Raw genomic sequence first — 18,273 nt, 5'->3', positions numbered from 1 at the left:
CTCTAACCTCCACCCCGCGCCGTTCTGAAGCGCCCCGGTGCGCTCCAGGCGAATGACAAAGGCGCTCCCTCTCTCCTCGCGGGTTCTTCCCAGTGCCTGGCGGGAGATCGCTCGGCTCTTCCTTTTTTTTACTCGCTCCGTCGGCGGCAGCCGTGCTGAAAGGGGCCGAGGCCGCCAATGGGAGGCCGGGCTCCCCGAGGCCCCGCCCACTTCCCCTTGCGTCACGGGGAACTTTGATGAGCTCCCGGGAGTTTGGCCGCGCTGCCGGCAGATGGTGAGCGGAGGGGCGCGCCTGCACTTGCGGCCGGGCGCTCTCCGTCGAGGGAGGAGGAGAGCAGGAGGGGATGCGCGCCAGGCTGCTGGACGGCATTGCACAAGCCTCGGCCGGGAGCGCTGCTTCCCTCGGAGCGGAGGAGGTCGCCTGAATCAGCCGCAGAAGGACAATTCATTGGGCAGCAGCAGCAGCAGCCGGAGCCTTGTTCCCGGCTTCGCGCGCCACACCGCGCTCGGATCGCCGCCGCCCGCCAGCTCCATGAGCCGCCAGCTCGAGCCCCGCAGCCCCGCCGTGCTCCTGCACCCGCCGGCAGCCGGCGCGGGAGGCCCTCGCTGCCGGTGCGCGCCCGCCAAGCGGCTCCTGCTACACGACGGCGCCGAGGACGCGCCGCCCGCCGCCAAGTGCGCTCGCCTCGCTGTCGACTGCTCCAGCGCCGCGGCGCCCCACGATTGCTTCAGCGCGCCCGGATCGCCCTGCGGACCGGTCTCTCCGGCCCCCGGAGGTGGCGGCTCGGTTGCGGGCACCCCCGGAGGGAACGGCAGCGCGCAGGGCCCCAGCCTGGTCGCCGGTTACCTCTTGTTGCCCCTGCCTGACCGGGATCACGTCTCCAGGGCGCTCGACATCAACACCGGACGGGAGCTGCGCTGCAAGGTAAGCGCCGCCGGGGACGCTTCGGACGGGCGTCCGAGCCTTTCTTCGTGTTTGGGGGTAGCCCCCTCTGCGTCTTGGAAAGCGGGGGGACCGGCCAAGCCTCGGCCTCGCCGTCGGCAATTGCGCTTGGAAGGAAGGAAGCAAGCTCCATTGAGTAAACTTCAGTGGAACTTGGCTACCTTGAGGAAAGCGTGCGTAACAGCCTTGAAAACCCGGTGTTTTCACACGCGAGCCGAATCGGGTTTTCTGAATCAGAATCTCGTCGGGCTTAAGTGGCGCGTGGATCGGGACTCTTGTGCGCGGGGTGGAAGGTTGGGGGCAGAATTTGAAACAACACGGATTGGTGACCCACTGGCAAGCTCATAGGCTCCACACGTTCCTGGAATTCCCGTGATCCACGCGAGTCAGTGCCATTGAGCGTGGTTTGTGCTTCTTTCCGAGTAAACGCGTGTAAGAATGGGCTTGTGAAGGGAAATAAGATCGTAGTGGGTGCTTGATTTATGTAATGAAGCAGGCAAATATCTGCAAAACATGATGTAGACGAATTAGGTCGGGGCTGCACTGAGCCGGCAGAACTTTGCAACCTTCGGCTTGCAGAGGAGATTGTGTTCTTTTTGTGGAGATCCGTGCAGAGACCAAGGCTGGATTTCTCCGCGTTCGGGTTTTTTTTGGGGGGGGGTTGGGGTTGGAAGCCGTCTGGAAAGATTCCCCACACTTGACAAAAAAGGGTTAAGTTTCTCCTCCGTCATCCTCCTCTGTTTTCCGCTTCCCTCCTGCAGAATAGTACGCAAGCAGGAATTGGCTGAGACTAGCAGAGCTTTCCAAGTTTTCCATGAGGTGTCCTCAGCTCTTTAAATAAAACGCGCACACTCACACTGTCCTTGAATATTTCCCCAGTCTCTTTGAGCAGGGCAGTAGCTGGAGAGATGGGGTTTACTGCTGCCACCTGCTGTTTGCAGGCTCTCTCATAGGAGGTGCAGTTGTGGAGACCTGGACGGCACTTGCTCACTCTGCAGCAAACCCATTAAAATAAATGAGATGGTTCTGGAGCAAGTCCCTGGATGACTGCAGCACTTAACAGTTGCATAGCCTGGAACAACGAGATGCGTTTTATTTCATCTTCAAACTGGGAGGCAAGCTTTTGAGTTACACAGGTCTCTTCAACAGATTTTAGAAAATATGAAAGGACAAGATTCAGTACAGCGCAGATGACGAAAGTGGGGGAGGGAAGGAGGCAGGAATTAACATGGGGAGAATAATCATGTATTTCACTTACCCCTATTTAGGCTTTGTTAAGCGGCAGGGGACAGAGAAAATGTGCCAAAGGTTTCAGTGGATATTTCATGCCAAATCAGTAGCGACATGGCTTAGTTTGCTGCTCCTTGGTTTACTTTATCGTAGCAGTTCTGACCTATTTCTGCTTGTGAAAGCGCCCAGGAGGTCGGGCTGCAAGGATCTTTTAATCGAGCTTTGCAAGCAGCCCCACTGATCTCCCCCAAGCAGGGAATCTCTTTCCATTGGAATAACTCAACCAGGCCACTGATAGGCTGGTTGTGACTGGACTCACCGGTTTAAGGATTGCTGCGAATTGTAGCTCAGTGGAAGCTAAGCCTCAGTACCTAGAATAATTTGAGGGAAAGAATGTGCTTTAAATGTATGATCTGTATGCAGGCTGGCATAAACACCTCTGATACTAGAGCAATAATGCAGCCATCAGAGCCAATAGCCACTGATGGATGCTTTAGTTGAGATTCCTGCATTGCAGGGGCTTTGACCAGATGACCCAGAGACTCCTTCCAGCTCTACAATTCGGTGACTGTTAATTTTCCGTACACTTCTCGTTTGCAGTAACTGGAGACAGCTGAAATGACATGGAGGGAGCTGGGGACAGGGAGTTAAGTTGGGCAGGGAGGAGAGGACGATGGGGCTCCCACGGTGAGGAGTCTCCTGCCGGGTTGCCTGGAGTGGAATGATGACACTCTGTGTGTACGTCACAGTTTCCAGTCAGGCCTAGGATGTGAGTAACCCAGCAGAGCCCTTGCAGGTCAGCCGGAGAACATGCCCAAAGTCTTGCAAAACATCTGTGAATAAAGCATGAGAGAGGCTTTTAATCCTCTCCTTCCCTTGCTCAGAGTTTGGCATGCTCCGAAATGGGAGCTCGGTCGCCATCGCCTTTGTCTGAATCACCGCAGACAGATTGGAGGGTGGAGGGTTTTAAATGCCTCTCCCTGCTCCTCTCTCTCTTTCCCACTGCATACCCAGAGGTACTTTTTCAGGGCTGGCAGAGAAGCCTCGGGAACTGAGCTTACACGTAACTTAGGCGCTTTGCTTTCAGGAGGTTTCTGGCAGGGTGGCTGGCTTGGTGTTGGTGCTGAAAATGGGGTTTCCTTTCTCTTCTGTAATTGTGAGTGTGCAGAACTAGGAATTGGCCGGCGTTTCAAGCTGGCGTGGGACAGAAAGGGGTGTGGCTGTGCAAATGCCTTGGGTCTGGGGATGATACTACTTTGTGGGTTTCCCCAAACTTGAGTTTCCAACTGGTTTTGGACTACAACTCCCATCATCCCTAGCTAGCAGGACCAGTGGTCAGGGATGATGGGAATTGTAGTCCAAAAACAGCAGGAGGACCCAAGTTTAGGAAACCCTGGTCTTGATGAGTTCAGCCTTCCGATTCCATCAGCAGCCAACCAGATGTCTCTGGCTGGGCACACCTCTTTCCAGTAACAATTCCAGATATACGGCCACTCCCAAGTGGAAGTTCTCCAGTTCTTCTGGCTGGTAGCTGTTGATATGCATGCCATGGTCCACGAATTTATCAGCACGCAAACCCTTGTGCATTTCATTGAAATCCATTTATCTCAACAGACACCATTAAGAAAATGTGTAATTCTTTTTTTAAAAAATAATCACCCTCTCAACTTCCCATTCTCTGCTCCTTTTAAACAGCATATCATTCCTCCTTCTCTGCAATTTGTGCTACCTGCTCACTCTTTGATTTCTAATGCTTTAAAACAGGGAGAGGAGAACCTTTGGCCCTCCAGAGGTTCCTGAACTACAGCTCCCATCAGCCATGGCCAACAGTCAAGGAGGATGGGAGTTGTAGTCCCACAACATCTGGAAGGCCACAAGTTCTCCACTGCTGCTTGAAGGCGATGAATATTTCAAGCTATGCCCATCCGCTTAGATTTTCTCGGTATGAAAACCCCTTTGGCAAATCCACGTTCTCTAACCACAGCTCTCCCCTTGGCCTCTTTTTCCAGGTCTTCCCCCTCAAACACTACCAGGACAAGATCCGACCTTACATCCAGCTGCCGTCGCACAGAAACATCACCGGGATCGTGGAAGTGATTCTCGGGGAGACGAAAGCCTACGTCTTCTTCGATAAGGACTTTGGCGACATGCATTCCTACGTCAGGAGCTGCAAGCGTCTTCCAGAGCAGGAGGCGGCCAGGCTCTTCAAACAGATCGTCTCGGCGGTTGCCCACTGCCACCAGTCCGCCATTGTGCTGGGGGACCTCAAACTCAGGAAGTTCGTGTTTTCTAGTGAAGAAAGGTGAGCAGGGGATTTGTGGTTGTCTTAACGTTCCCCGTACGCTCTGGGGAGAGCTCTTCTTCAGCTAGTTTGGGTGGAGGGCGAAAAAGCCACGACTTCCCCCCCAGGGCTTTGCAGGGGAATGGGCATTCCTTGGTGGTAGAACATCTGCTTTGCATGCAGAAGGTCCCAGGTTCAAGACCCAGCATCTCAAGGTGGAGCTGGGGGGGGCGTCCCTCGCTTGGAAACCCATTGCTTGTCAGTACTGAGCTAGGAGGATCAAATGCCTCACTCGTCAAACGTATGCCAGATTCCTGCATTCCCTGTATTCGCACCCCTCTGTTCTGTAGCTGATGGTTGCAAGGGCAGGTTTGGCCCACTGGCTGCAAGTTGCATACCTGTATTGGCATAGAAGACTCTTTAGGAGAGAAGGTTTGACTGGTCTGTTGAGCCGAAGGTAGTTTTGGTGGGGGCCAAGTCGTCGTAGGATTCAGCTACACAACTGCAAGTGAAACGTTTTAAAGGCATTGCAAACTGCAATATACAAATGTGACACTAGATGGTGAAAGTGAGCTATGCAGAATTGGATGTATTTTTAAAAACATTTTCAAATAAAGCGTTTTCAAAGCGGTTTTTTATATGTGTGTAGGTTCCACCATCATGCCCTCTTTTTCGCTATATATCTTTGTGTGCACAATATCTTAGAGTGCTTTCTTTATAATAAGAAACATCAGGTGTTGTTGGAATCCCCGCTTCCGTCTGCCTCAGGCTGATGATCCGGGGTGTTGGCAGTTGTTGCCTGGCAACATACAGAGGCCACCACATTGGCTGCTGCAAGTGTCACTATCACAGTAATCTGTGCAACAACCCTGTAGTTTTATACCCAAAATAAAAACGGGAGCGTACCCAAGCCAGTTGGTTTGTGTATACGACAGTCAGGAGATCTGATCTTTGGACTTCCTGGTTCAAAGTGCACCTTCTTTGCCTTTGCACCACATTAGTTATGTTATATAAACATCTGTCTTGTTTCTGGCAAGGGATCCAGAGTATTATTTTACTGTATGTCTGCCTAGTGGGATTTTGATTCTACGCTCAACAGCTAAAGCAAATTGACGCCCCACACAGTTCCTGAATCCGGTGCTGGTGCAGTGGGCTAACTGAGTTGTTCTTTGAATCTTGGCCTCTATGGGGCTGTTCTTTACCGTAAGTCAATGAATTTGTTATTTGTGCTACATCCTGCTGTCAAGGGAAATTGTGGAATCATACAATTGTAGAGTTGGGAGGGATCATCTAGTCCCGGCACGGCCAAACTTGGCCCTCCAGCTGTTTGGGGACTACAATTCCCATCATCCCTGACCACTGGTCATGTTAGCTAGGGATGGTGGGAGTTGTAGTTCCAAAACATCTGGAGGGCCAGGTTTGGCCATGCCTGATCTAACCCCTGCCTGCAATGCAGGAATAGGCAAGTATCTCATGGGGGGATCGAACTTGCAACCTTGACATCATCAGCACTATGCTCTAACCAGCTGAGCTATCCATCTGCCAGAGTAGTGCGTTGAGTCTTCCAGCTTTAGATGGGAACCGCCAAGCTTCCGACAATTTTATTTAGGTGTGGGAGAAAACATACATTCCATCATATGTGCAGATGGCACGTACCAAAGTCGGGGATTTCTTTGCCAAATCCTGATTTCCCAATCTGCATGCCTGCGATGAAATTAAATCTTGCGTGGTGTTTGTGGACAATGCATTACCTCCTGGCACCCCTTTGTGGGGAGGTTTCCATCTGTGAAGTTGCTCCTAAGCTGCTTCCTTTGCAAGTAAAGGAATACTGATCAGGACTGAGAGAGTGCTTTCTCAAGTTCGTCATATAACTGAGAGCTCCACTGAACTCAGCTGGACTTAAACTGTGTAGAATCCGAAAAGCTTTGTCTTGATTTTGTTGAGGATCCGGGTGGGTCATTGGTTCAGGTGCGCGGAGACTGGCTCAGCTGGTTTGTGGGTTGCGCTGGGTCATGTGTTACTCCAGGTCTCGTTGAGATTACAGGGCTAGGTGTCTGGCAGGACGGCAGCAAATTACACCTTGGTGTCATTCTTAAGTATTGCATATTCAAATGGTTTACATTTGGGCACGGACCGTGAATGACAATTGTGTTGGCTGGAGGTGGTGAAGCGAGAGAAATGGGTTGCAGTTGGCACAGTGTGTATTTGCGATGAATTGTTCAAGGCAGTACTGATATTCAAGAGTCAAGCTATGCAGTCTAAATCCCAGGGGTCTGAGGCTGACACAACGCTGGCTCTCTCAGAACAATGGTTGGGGGTGAGCCTCACCAAAGAGCAACTCCTGTGTCCTCAGTCCAACAAAGATTCCTTACCCCCCCTCCTTTCCCTAGAGCATGGATTTCCATTGCATTTGAACAGGCATGTAGTTAACTATCCAGGGTTGGCCAGGGTTTGTGTTATTGCAGTTGTCACTTGACACAACCTACTGGAAGCAGAGACACGGCTGGGATTATTCTCAGTCCCATGATTGCCCAGTTACCCATAGCTGTACATATCCTCAGCAACACCTGCATATATGGGAGGGATTTGTATGGGGTTGGTGGGGGAGAACCAGTATTAGATACTCCGATATATATATATATATATATATATATATATATATATATATATATATTGATTTTCCAAAATTTATAAACAAACAAACAAACATAAATCTGAACTCTTAATAACTTTGTTACGTGACTTCCTCAAATCCCCCTGGCTGGCTTTCAATATATATCATTGTAACAGTTTTCCAAAACAAATTTCTCATAAAATTTACTTAATCAATTAACATCTTTCTTTCTTTTCATATTAAAGTTAAACATGTTATTCTATAACATCACATATTTAAATCCTGAGCCTACCTGGTGTTTGCAAGTATTTCTATTTAAATTATCTTAGCATATTTAACTAAATAGTCCTTGAATTTCCTCCATTCCTCCTGGTACTCCTCCTCTTTCTGGTCGCGGACTCTTCCGGTGAGGTCAGCTTGCTCCAAAAAGTCCATCATCTTCATAGAAACTCCGATATACAGTCGTACTTCAGGTTAAGTACTTAATTCGTTCTGGAGGTCTGTTCTTAACCTGAAACTATTCTTAACCTGAAGCACCACTTTAGCTAAGGGGGCATCCTGCTGCTGCCGGAGCACGATTTCTGTTCTTATCCTGAAGCAAAGTTCTTAACCCAAGGAACTGTTTCTGGGTTAGCAGAGTATGTAACCTGAAGCATATGTAACCCGAGGTACCACTGTATAAGTTAGGCACCAAATAGCTACTTAAACCAGGGTGACAGCTGCCAAAACACAATGCCCAGTTGCCATTTTGGGGCCAGGCAGCTCAAACGTTGTATTTTTCAACGTGACTTTTGAGCTCCTGAAATCCATTCTGATTCTGCAGTTAAAATTAGAAGGGGTAGGATTTTGCAGGGTGTGTCGTTAGCGTGCGAAAAACGATCAGGATCCAAGGATCCCCAGGCACACACTTCCAGATGGTGGAGGCGTTGGGTGCCTTCGCTTGGTCGCGAGTGGCCGATAGCCAGGTGCAAAATGCGCCTGGCGAATTTCTAACGCTGGAGAGAGAGCACATCTTCTGGAAACCAGCTCTTGATTCACAGACGGTGCTCAGCCTTGCAATCCGTACCTGGTTGCTTTTCTCTGCTTCTTTTTGCAGACCTGGTGTGCTGTTGTCCGCAGGATTGATGCAGTTTTTGCTGTGTATATACAGGCCGTAGGAAGGGGTTGACTGTTTAAAGGTGGTGCAAGAAGCATGGAGCCTCATCTGTCTCTCTGTGTGTGTTATAAATATATATGCATGCAACTGAAAATGAGGAGCAGAGGATGCTGCTGCTAAAGTGTTGGCAGGTTTTGCTAAACTCTTTGAAGATAACCTGCAGTTGGGTGTTATGTGGGCAGCCGGAATAGGTGTGAAACTCCAGCCCATTTGAACTGTGGGAGTTCTGCTTTTGACATCAGCAGAAACAGTTTCACACTTGAGGGCTGCAATCCACGCATTACTTTGAAGTGATGCCATAGTCAGCTGTTGGATCTTAGGGAGTGTGCAAATTGCAGCCTGCGTTGGGGTGATGTTTATGACTGTGCATCATTCCGACGGTTTCTCCTTCGTAAAGGTGGCTGTTAAGCTCTCGTAGGTTTTGTTTCTCCAATCGTTTCAAACATATAACAACTGGATTCTCTGATCTGCTTCAAGGCGCCCCACACAGTAACCTCCAAACAGATGGGAGAATCGGCTCTTGGACACAGGCATGGTCAGGAATAAGGAAGTTTCGGTTCAGCCTGGCAGAGCAGTTCCTGAAGGACAGCTTGTTTGCAGGGCTCCTTTTTGCATTCAATTTGCCCACATCGCTTTCTTGGTGCAGAATATCACATACAGTGGTACCTCAGGTTAAGAACTTAATTTGTTCGGGAGGTCCGTTCTTAACCTGAAACTGTTCTTAACCTGAGGTACCACTTTAGCTAATGGGGCCTCCTGCTGCTGCCGCACGATTTCTGTTCTCATCCTGAAGGAGAGTTCTTAACCTGCGGTACTATTTCTGGGTTAGCGGAGTCTGTAACCTGAAGCGTCTGTAACCTGAGGTACCACTGTATTTCCTGTGTGCAATGCCATCTAAAGGAGGCTTGAGGCGCAGGGAGCGAGCTTCCTGCCATTTCGGAGGCTTCCAGCCACTGTACGAAAGAGGTGGCGGTTGCATTTCATAAGTTCTGATTTCGTACAATAAATACCACGGTAAATCTAGAAAAACAGGAAGCTGACTTATACTCAGTACTGTCTACACTGACTGGCAGCAGCTGTCCAGGATTTCAGGCAGGGTGTCACCCCCTCCCCAACCCGGCACGCTAACGAGATGCTGGGAATTGAATATGGGGGCTTCTGCATGCAATCTAGTTTCGTTTGCTTGGAGGGAGGGGGCCTGACAGTGCAGCGCGAGGAACATTGAGAGATAATTGTTTAAGTTTTTATACCTGTTGGAAGCCACCCAGATTATTATTCTTATTATTATTATTTATTAATGCTATTCAGTTTAGTTTTTTCTTTAAAAACGTCAATGGGCATGGAGGGATAGGCAGGTGCAACAACACAAATTTGTTTTCTGCTTTTTAAAAAAAAGATGAGTAGTGAGTGTAATTTTTTTTTTTTGAGGGGTCGAAAGGACTTAGTAATCTATTGCAGGGCTTGGCATCCGCCCCAGGAAGCGAGTTCAAATTGTGTGCAGAGCAGACAGTGGATTTTCTTTCTTTTTTTAAAAAAAACCCGCTCTGATCTTATTCGTGGAAGTGCTGAGCGTGAGCATTATGGGGTGGCTGGAATGATCAAAACACTACAAACGGAGCCTGCATTTTCAGCCAGTGTGCCCCCTTGCCCCCCCCACCCCACAAAAAGTGAAACTGGATCACGCATTCTGCTCCCAAGTCATCAGCTGCTGAATAACACCTAAGAGCCGGGGGGGGGCATGCATGTACGAACCATCGCCCTGGTGAGCAAAAATCGAGCCTGGAGCCTTGTAGCCAAATAATTCTCTGCCCTCCCTGCTTGCAGATTTATAGTTTCGCAGCAGAAAGGACAAGTTGTCCTGTAGAGAAAAGCAACCCCCCCCCCAACAACTGCTAGCCAAAATAGCAGCTTGCATCCAGTGCTGCGAATTTGGAAACTGAAGCGTTGCACAGGGAGCGTGTCATGTGCTTCCCTGTTTGGTAATCAGAGGGTTAAGCAATTAGCCTGGCAAGCACAGGTGCAGAGTTTGGATGCCCCGCCAGGCAGTGGGAGGGCAGGCGAGGGTAGGTTGAGTCATATTTTCCGCTTAGAAAACCATCCGGTGGAGTTGTGGCCGGTGGGGAGGGAGGAGAGAGGAATCTTTTGCATTAGAGGACAGGAAGGTCACCCTGAGGACAGCGAGCAAATCGATGCATTTTACAGGCCAACAAAACTGTAAGGAAGGCTTACTGAGCAGGGAGCCCTGCAGGAGCCAGAGAATATCTAACCAACTTAATGTAAAAAACGGCAACTGAAATGGTGAAAAGCTCTGGGAAATGGGGTGTCTGCTTAAAAGCAGGGTATATACCCTGCAATGCCTGTTTGTATGTGTGTTTGTTTGTGTGGTGGCAATGCATATCTGAGCCCAAAGTGTTGTGACTATATCAGGAACAAAAGGGATGTGGGTTTTGGCTGCGATCCACCAGCCAGTTAAGGCTTGACGTCACCGGGGCTCGGCTGGCTTCAGCCCAGGATCTCTGCCCTGTGAATTTGGCATCGTCGCACTGAAATCCTCAAGGCCAGAGTAATTGAGCAATGCTCTTGTAGAGTTGGAGGGGGCCATGTGGGGCATGTGGTCCAACCCCCTGCAGTGCAGGAACCTTTTGCTCGAACCCACGACCCCAAGAGCACGAGTCTCATGCTTCACCTACTAAGCTGTGTCACCTGAGTGCTGGCATCGGTGGCTGTGGCAGTCACAGAGTGATGTCTGTGAGTGTCTTCACAATGTGTTTCTCTGATATATTATTTGCCCAGGGAAATTGCCCTGCACCGTTGAAGTGAGATTGTGGTCCTGAGTGGCTCAGGTGTCTCATGCTGTTGACATCAGGAACTATATTCCCGTCCAGCTCATTCCTTCATGTGCATAATCTCTCCTCTCCCGGAGCGTTTGACTTGTCTCAGTCAAAAAGCCTTCCCTTTGTATTTTCATTTGGTGGGTGATCATGAAAGTTCTGGCTGTGGTCTGTGATCTGAGGCGTCCCATTCATCATAGCCTGAGTCACTTCTTGATGCTACAGTCAACCGATGATGAGCACGACATGCAGAAACCTTTCCGCAGCGGTTTGTGTGTAATGGTTTCTGATCAGTGGAGGCTGCAGACCTAAGCTCACTTACCCTGGGAGTAACCCTCACTGACTTCCATAAGACTTGATTCTGAACACACAGAATTAGATCCTTAATCTAAAAGTTTTGAGCAAGTCTTCCATTGGTCCAGTCGTGACCGACTCTGGGGTTGCGGCGCTCATCTCGCTTTATTGGCCGAGGGAGCTGGCGTACAGCTTCCGGGTCATGTGGCCAGCATGACTAAACCGCTTCTGGCAAACCAGAGCAGCGCACGGAAACGCTGTTTACCTTCCCGCTGAAGCGGTACCTATTTATCTACTTGCACTTTGACGTGCTTTCAAACTGCTAGGTTGGCAGGAGCTCAGACTGAGCAATGGGAGCTCACCCCGTCGCGGGATTCAAACCGCCCACCTTCCGATCGCCAAGTCCTAGGCTCTGTGGTTTAACCCACAGCACCACCCGTGTCCCAGGATACAACATAGTTGCTGTCATTTGGGAAGGGGGCGGTTCTTATCTCCAGGATGTGACGAAACTGTTTGCCAATTCCCTACACTTGCCATTCTTGAGGAACTGGCTCTTGGTTATGTTATCATCCCTGACTCTGGTTCATGTATTTTGAGATCTGATAGGTTCAGAGAAGCGTAGAGCAATGCAGGAATCTCAACTGAAGCCTCCATATCCAACCTCTGCTTAAAAACATACAATGAAGGAGTCCACCACCGTTGCTGGACCCTTTGTTGAAATTACGTGTTGGCGTACCTTCCTTGTGTTTCTGCCCTTGTCTTGTGACCCATTTTGCTCTCCCTCGTGTGGAAAAGCGACTAGGAAAACTGCCTTATATGGCGGCCATTGGTCCATCTAGCTCAGTATTGTCTGCACGGACTGGAAGCAGCTCTCCAAGGTTTCAGACAGCAGACTGCCCCAGCCCTACCGGGACATCTCTGGGATTGAAACTGGGAGCTCTTGCATGCAATGATACAATTTTCCCCTTCCCCCGGTCAACTTTCCTCCTCTGTGCCAGTTCCTGGCCTTGCTTGGTAACTGATGCCTTTCCTCTTTCCTCTTCTCCAGGACGCAGCTCCGGCTCGAAAGCTTGGAGGACACGCACATCATCAAAGGGGAGGACGATGCTTTGTCGGACAAGCACGGCTGCCCAGCCTACGTCAGCCCAGAGATCCTTAACACGATGGGGACTTATTCCGGCAAGTCGGCTGACGTCTGGAGCTTAGGAGTCATGCTGTACACCCTCCTCGTGGGACGTTACCCCTTCCATGACTCGGACCCTACTGCCCTCTTTTCTAAAATCCGGCGCGGACAGTTCTGCATTCCGGACCACGTCTCTCCCAAAGCCCGTTGCCTTATCCGAAGCCTGCTCAGGAGGGAACCCTCCGAGAGACTCACAGCTCCAGAAATTTTGCTCCATCCTTGGTTTGACTCTGTTTTGGAATCAGGTTACGCCAACCAGGACATGAGAGCCTCCGATCAGGTTGTTCCGGAGAAATCCAGCGAGGACGACGACATTAGCTCCTTCTTTTGCTAGCTCTGGGTTTTTGCCTCGGGGGACAAGAAGCCTCTCACACTCTCGTGCAGTCTTTAATTTCCACCCTCTCTCTTCATTTTCTGTGGTCCTTCCCAAAAATCGAGCTGTGGTCAGGACAGTAGTACCCTTGCAAGTAGGAGATTGACATCCATCGCCCGCTTCACGAATTCCCATTTGAATCCCTGTGGGACTTACTCTGGAGCAAATGGACCTTTGCAAAACGCGCCTCAGCCTGGGACTTCTAGGCTGTGACTTTTAAAGTTTGCTCTGAACTTCACTGGGAATTTTATATACAGGGCTGTCTGGAATAAGCAGTCTGAGGTTTGCAACCTTTGTTGGCTGGTTTTTTAAGAAAAAGCAAAACACCTTGTAGCTTCTTGGTTCCGTGTTCAGATCCACACAGCCTTGTTCTGCAGGCAAGGTTATATTGTTGTCAAAACTACAGAAGGGCCAACTGGATTGCTCTGTCTCTCATCCATCAAAGTGACAGGGCTCTGGGCTGGCTTAGATTACAGAATCTCTTCACTGGTGATGTAAGAGAGAATGCAGGCACAGTTTTTTAAGTGCTAGGCAGGGGGCTTGTGATAGTCACGGTGCAGAAAAAATAACCATCAACCGGATTGTCTATTTTTATAGCTAAGATTATCTAACTGGTTTTGAGCTTGCGTCTCCTGACATGTGAGAATCACCCCCTTCTGCCTCCAGTTTGCCAGTTCCTTTTCTTAGCTGCATTTCAGAGTTTGTGGCTTGAAAACCAATTAACCTGGAATTATTTGGTTTGTCAAATTCGCCTCCCCCCCACTTCAAAATCTGAACCTCAACTAAACTGTAGCTCGTTGGCTTTTCAACAGAGCTGTCACGGCTTTGTGCTAGCCACGGTGTGGAGAAATCAGGCAGCTGTAGAAGTTGGCCCTGCATCTTGTGGGATGAATTGGGCTCCTATCTGAATTCTTGGGACTTTAATGGTTTGGGGTGGACTTGGGTCGACAGGCACAGGGGGTTGGGTGCCTTTGCACCGGAATTGTTTTGCTTTGGAATACGGGGGCTCTTAAAACAATGAGGATTTTTGCCATTGGCTTGAACGTCAGACCACCCCGTTCCTAACCCATTATCATCCTAAACCTGGAATGTCTGTTTGATTGATGAGATCAGGCCTGTTGGTGCCTCCTGAACTGCCACAAAAGCCCCTACGACCTTGGAGTCCCCTGTCTCTTGTGTGACGGTGCAGGTAGCAAATCTTGTCTTTCTGTCTCCAAATGCTTCCACATCCGATTTCCCTTGGATCCAATTCTTTAGCAGACTTGAGGACTCCTCCTTAAAGGGAGCAGTTCTCAGATTTCTTACTTATAGGTGAAGGTTTCCTTTTGACATTCTCTCCCTTTGGCCCTATTCCTTCTCTTCTGCCATGCCTGTTCTAAGGAGGTGTGTAAGCCTTTACGAAGGGTTACGGAAAACCTGAATTGGCCAGCTAGACCCGCCCCCCCAAAAAACCCCTCTGCCAGATGTGTTTTAGCCATAAAATGGGGTGCACTTGTTTGTGACCCTTAGGTGATGCAATACTGCTGCTTGCACCTGCGTACATAGCCTTATAATCTTGGAAGGCAGAGCACCGCTGTGCCCATTTCACAGATGGGGATGCTGAAGGCAAACAGGTGGAGGTAGCGACCTGCCCAAGGCTTAGTGGGACTTGATCTTCCCATCAGGAACTTTCTGGTCCGACATTGAACTAACCGACTGCATTGCCTCATTGCGTAAGATAAGAAAAGGAGGAATTGTGGTTTGCGTTCTCAAAACAGCTCCCTGGCATCTCCAGTGAAAAGCGTATTTGTGTAGCATAAGGGGAACTTCATATTCTGCCCTCCCATCAGCCAGTGGTCAAGCATGATGGGAGTTGTAGTCCAGCAACAACACAGCCCCACCCCACGGGCCAGGAGGTATTTATTCCCGAGCCCCTGAAGAAATGCTGGCAGTTGGCGGAGACATTTCTGGCTCAGATGTAGCAATCTCCTTGACTTGGCTGATGAATGTGTTCTACGTTGAGCGCTAGAATTGGTCCTTGGTGGGTGCAGATTTAAAGCTCACTTCCGGCCTTGGTGTTGCATTTGCCTGAGCTCTTTAAACCAGTGGTGAGAAAACCTGTGGTTCTCCTCCAGTTGGACTAGAATTCCCATCATTCCTGGCCATTGACTATACCGGCTTGGGATGATGGGAGTTGGAGTCCATCAGCTATCTGAAGGGACACAGGTGTTCCTCATTGCTGCTTTGAAACGTGACATTTTTAGCTCCTGAGGCAAATGATCCGAAGGAACTTGCCTGGCGCTCCTGTGTGAAGGTGTCGCTCCAAAAGTAGCCCAGTATATCTATCTGAATGCCAAAACACCAGCCCAGAGTGTCCATCCTGAACCTGAGAGGCAAATAGAAGCCCGATCTTATTACATATACCGAAACAACGTTTGTGTTGGCAGGGTGTGGGCTCTGCTCTCTGATGCCTTGCACCACTCTTTTGTACAAGAAGGAAAACAAAAACAAATCCTCATTTCGGTAAGCCTCTAAACAATGTCCTCACCTTCCCATCAGGCTGTTCAAGAGTAATCTCCCTCTGCAAATCTCTTCCCCTTATTAAATGTTCATGTACCACTGGCAGTCATTGGTGGTGGTTGTTTTTTGTATCTCCAGTTCTTGTGGAATAATGAATACACTTGAATAAGCATTTGCTTCCTGGATGCGGTAATGAACTTCCTCCTGACAAAGACGACTGCTCCGGTTTGTGCAAATAGGTACTTGCCCCGGGGTGAGCTGGAAATCACCCAGAGAACGAGAGAGGGAAACTTTTGTTCATTTGGGAGACGGTTGGTTCTCCTTTCTCAGAGGCGGTTGGTGTGCCCTGTGGAAAAATGTGTGGGTCAACAAACTAGCAAACAGCTCTGTGGATCAGCATCTCTTGTTGACTGGCTTGCAAGGGTGTGTGTGTGTGTGTGTGTGTAAACACACGCCAACCAGGTTTTGTTTCAAAAATACTTTTATCCCGTATCTGAAACTGATGTATTCATCAGCGTTGGGGATATGCTACCAGCAAACTACCTTTACCTTTCAAGGAACTCTGGGGAATGTATTTCTGCTGGGCTGTCTTGAGATTGCTAGTCTCATGGGACTACAGTTCCCAGAATTCTTTGTGGGGGAAAGCTGGTTGGATATACATGTTTAGCCCAGAATTCAAAGTACCAAATGTGGACGTTGCTTAAGAATCCTACTATTTCTTAAGACTTAGCTTTGTCCAAAGGGTGGAGCCACTGTGCTCTTGTGATCTGTTTATACCTCATCTGCTATGAACCTTCCCACATAATGTCTTGCCATCTTCTGATTGGTTTTGTATTTTCTTAATGACTGTAGAGGTGTGTGTGAGTGTCCTAAAACCCGAGGTGTCAAAAGAGCATTTAAATGTGAATTAATGGCTGGCAATACTAACTTGATAGAATCAAGAGAATTAGAGGTGAAACTTTAATTTTTGACCTTGATTGCACTAAAGCTCTTGTGATTGCTTTAATATATTTGTATCTGTGATACAGTTATTGTTGTTTTTTTAAAAAAAGAAAAAAAATATCCACAAACTTGCCTATGAATCTGTATATATTGGTAGGTACTGTGCTAATAACACTATGTTGGATGTTTGTAAATAATGTACATATTCGAAAATTGACATGATGATGTTGGAGAATTCCTGTACAAAAAGGTTTAATAAATCTGGTTTCATAACAAATACTTGTCTTTCTCTTCCTTTAAGTTCCAGGGTTATGGTCTAGACTAGAGACAAATGAGGCCCTCACTTTGGGGAAGCTAAATCGGATCTGGGTCTGGTCAGTGCATAAACAGCATTTGGTTCCATTATGGAAGAATGATGATGATGATGATGATGATGATGATGATGATGATGATGATAATAATAATAATAATTATTATTATTATTGTTTATTATTTATACCCCGCCCATCTGACTGGGCTTCCCAGCCACTCTGGGCGGCTTCCAGAAAAATACTAAAATACTGTAATACATCAAACATTAAAAGCTTCCCTAAACAGGGCTGCCTTCAGATGTCTTCTAAAAGTGGTTGTTATTGTTCTCTTTGACATCTGGTGGGAGGGTGTTCCACAAGGAGGGTGCCACTACCGAGAAGGCCCTCTGCCTGGTTCCCTGTAACTTGGCTTCTCGCAATGAGGGAACCGCCAGAAGGCCCTCGGCGCTGGATCTCAGTGTCCGGGTAGAACAATGGGGGTGGAGACGCTTCTTCAGATATACTGGACTGAGGCTGTTTGATGGAGAAGTAAATGGACAAAAAAAATATATGAATGTGTATGTACCACCTCATTGTCCAGGAAACTGGGAATTTGGCTGGTTGTCCTTAATATACACAGACCAAACAAAATCTCCTCCATTGCTAGGAGAGAAGCCACCTAGCTGGCCCACAAACTTAGGGGAAGGTGCATATAAGAATGCATGCAACTTAAATGCAAAATATTTGTGCAGTTGTGAAAGGAAGAAAAGCCCACAGAAGCAGGACAGAACAGGCTTGCAAATGAGGGCAGGCAAAATGGACACAAGCTGGAAGTCAGTTGAGTCACCCAACCAATTTCTTCTGACCACATGTGAAATGGGGACAGATATCAAAAGGACCGCCTGCTTGAACCTTCCATAAGATCAGGCACCCCCAACCTGCGGCCCTCCAGATGTTTTGGCCTACAACTCCCATGATCCCTAGCTAACAGGACCAGTGGTCAGGGATGATGGAAATTGTAGTCCAAAACATCTGGAGGGCCGAAGGTTGGGGGTGCCTGCTTAAGATCTTCAGAGGTCCTTGAATGCCCCTGTGTTTTGAAAGCAAATGGTAGCCTCAGTGGTGGTGTCCATCTCTGGATGATTCACCAACTGTCTGGGCTCATCATATTTGTGGGACTGGATCATAGAATCTTAGCGTTGGAAGGGACCCCATGGGTCATCTAGTCCAGCCCCCTGCAATACAGGAATCTCAGCTAAAGCATCCATGACAGATGGCCATCCAACCTCTGCTTAAAAACCTCCAAGGAAGGAGAGTCCACCACCTCTCCTGGGCGTCTGTTCCACTGCTGAACAGCTCTTACTGTCAGAAAGTTCTTCCGAATGTTTAGTCGGAATCTCCTTTCTTGCAACCTGAAGCCATTGCCTCAAGTATTACCCTCCTGAGCAAGAGAAAACAAGCTTGTTCCCTCTTCCCTGTGACAGCCTTTGAGATATTTGAAGATGGCTGTCATATCTCCTCTCAGACTCCTCTTTTGTAGGCCAAACATACCCAGCTCTTTCAACTGTCCCTCATAAGGTTTGGTTTCCAGACCCTTGACCTTCTTGGTTGCCCTCCTCTGCACACGTTCCAGCTTG

The 18,273-nt window shown here is 48.7% G+C and overlaps 1 protein-coding gene across 1 annotated transcript; it reads left to right on the top strand.

Annotated features, from left to right (window-relative positions):
• Nucleotides 1–479: 479 nt before the first annotated feature.
• TRIB1 (tribbles pseudokinase 1) lies at nt 480–13,597 on the top strand. Its single transcript, XM_053395320.1, has 3 exons — nt 480–925; nt 4,183–4,475; nt 12,398–13,597. The coding sequence occupies exons 1-3, from the start codon at nt 533–535 to the stop codon at nt 12,864–12,866; spliced, it is 1,155 nt and encodes a 384-aa protein (XP_053251295.1). The 5' UTR covers nt 480–532; the 3' UTR covers nt 12,867–13,597.
• The last annotated feature ends 4,676 nt before the right edge of the window (nt 13,598–18,273 follow it).

This window comes from Podarcis raffonei, chromosome 7 (genome assembly GCF_027172205.1).
Source record: "Podarcis raffonei isolate rPodRaf1 chromosome 7, rPodRaf1.pri, whole genome shotgun sequence".
NCBI classification, from domain to species: Eukaryota; Metazoa; Chordata; class Lepidosauria; order Squamata; family Lacertidae; genus Podarcis; species Podarcis raffonei.
The sequence above is the reverse complement of the archived record's forward strand: the minus strand, read 5'-3'. Positions and strand labels throughout refer to the sequence as shown.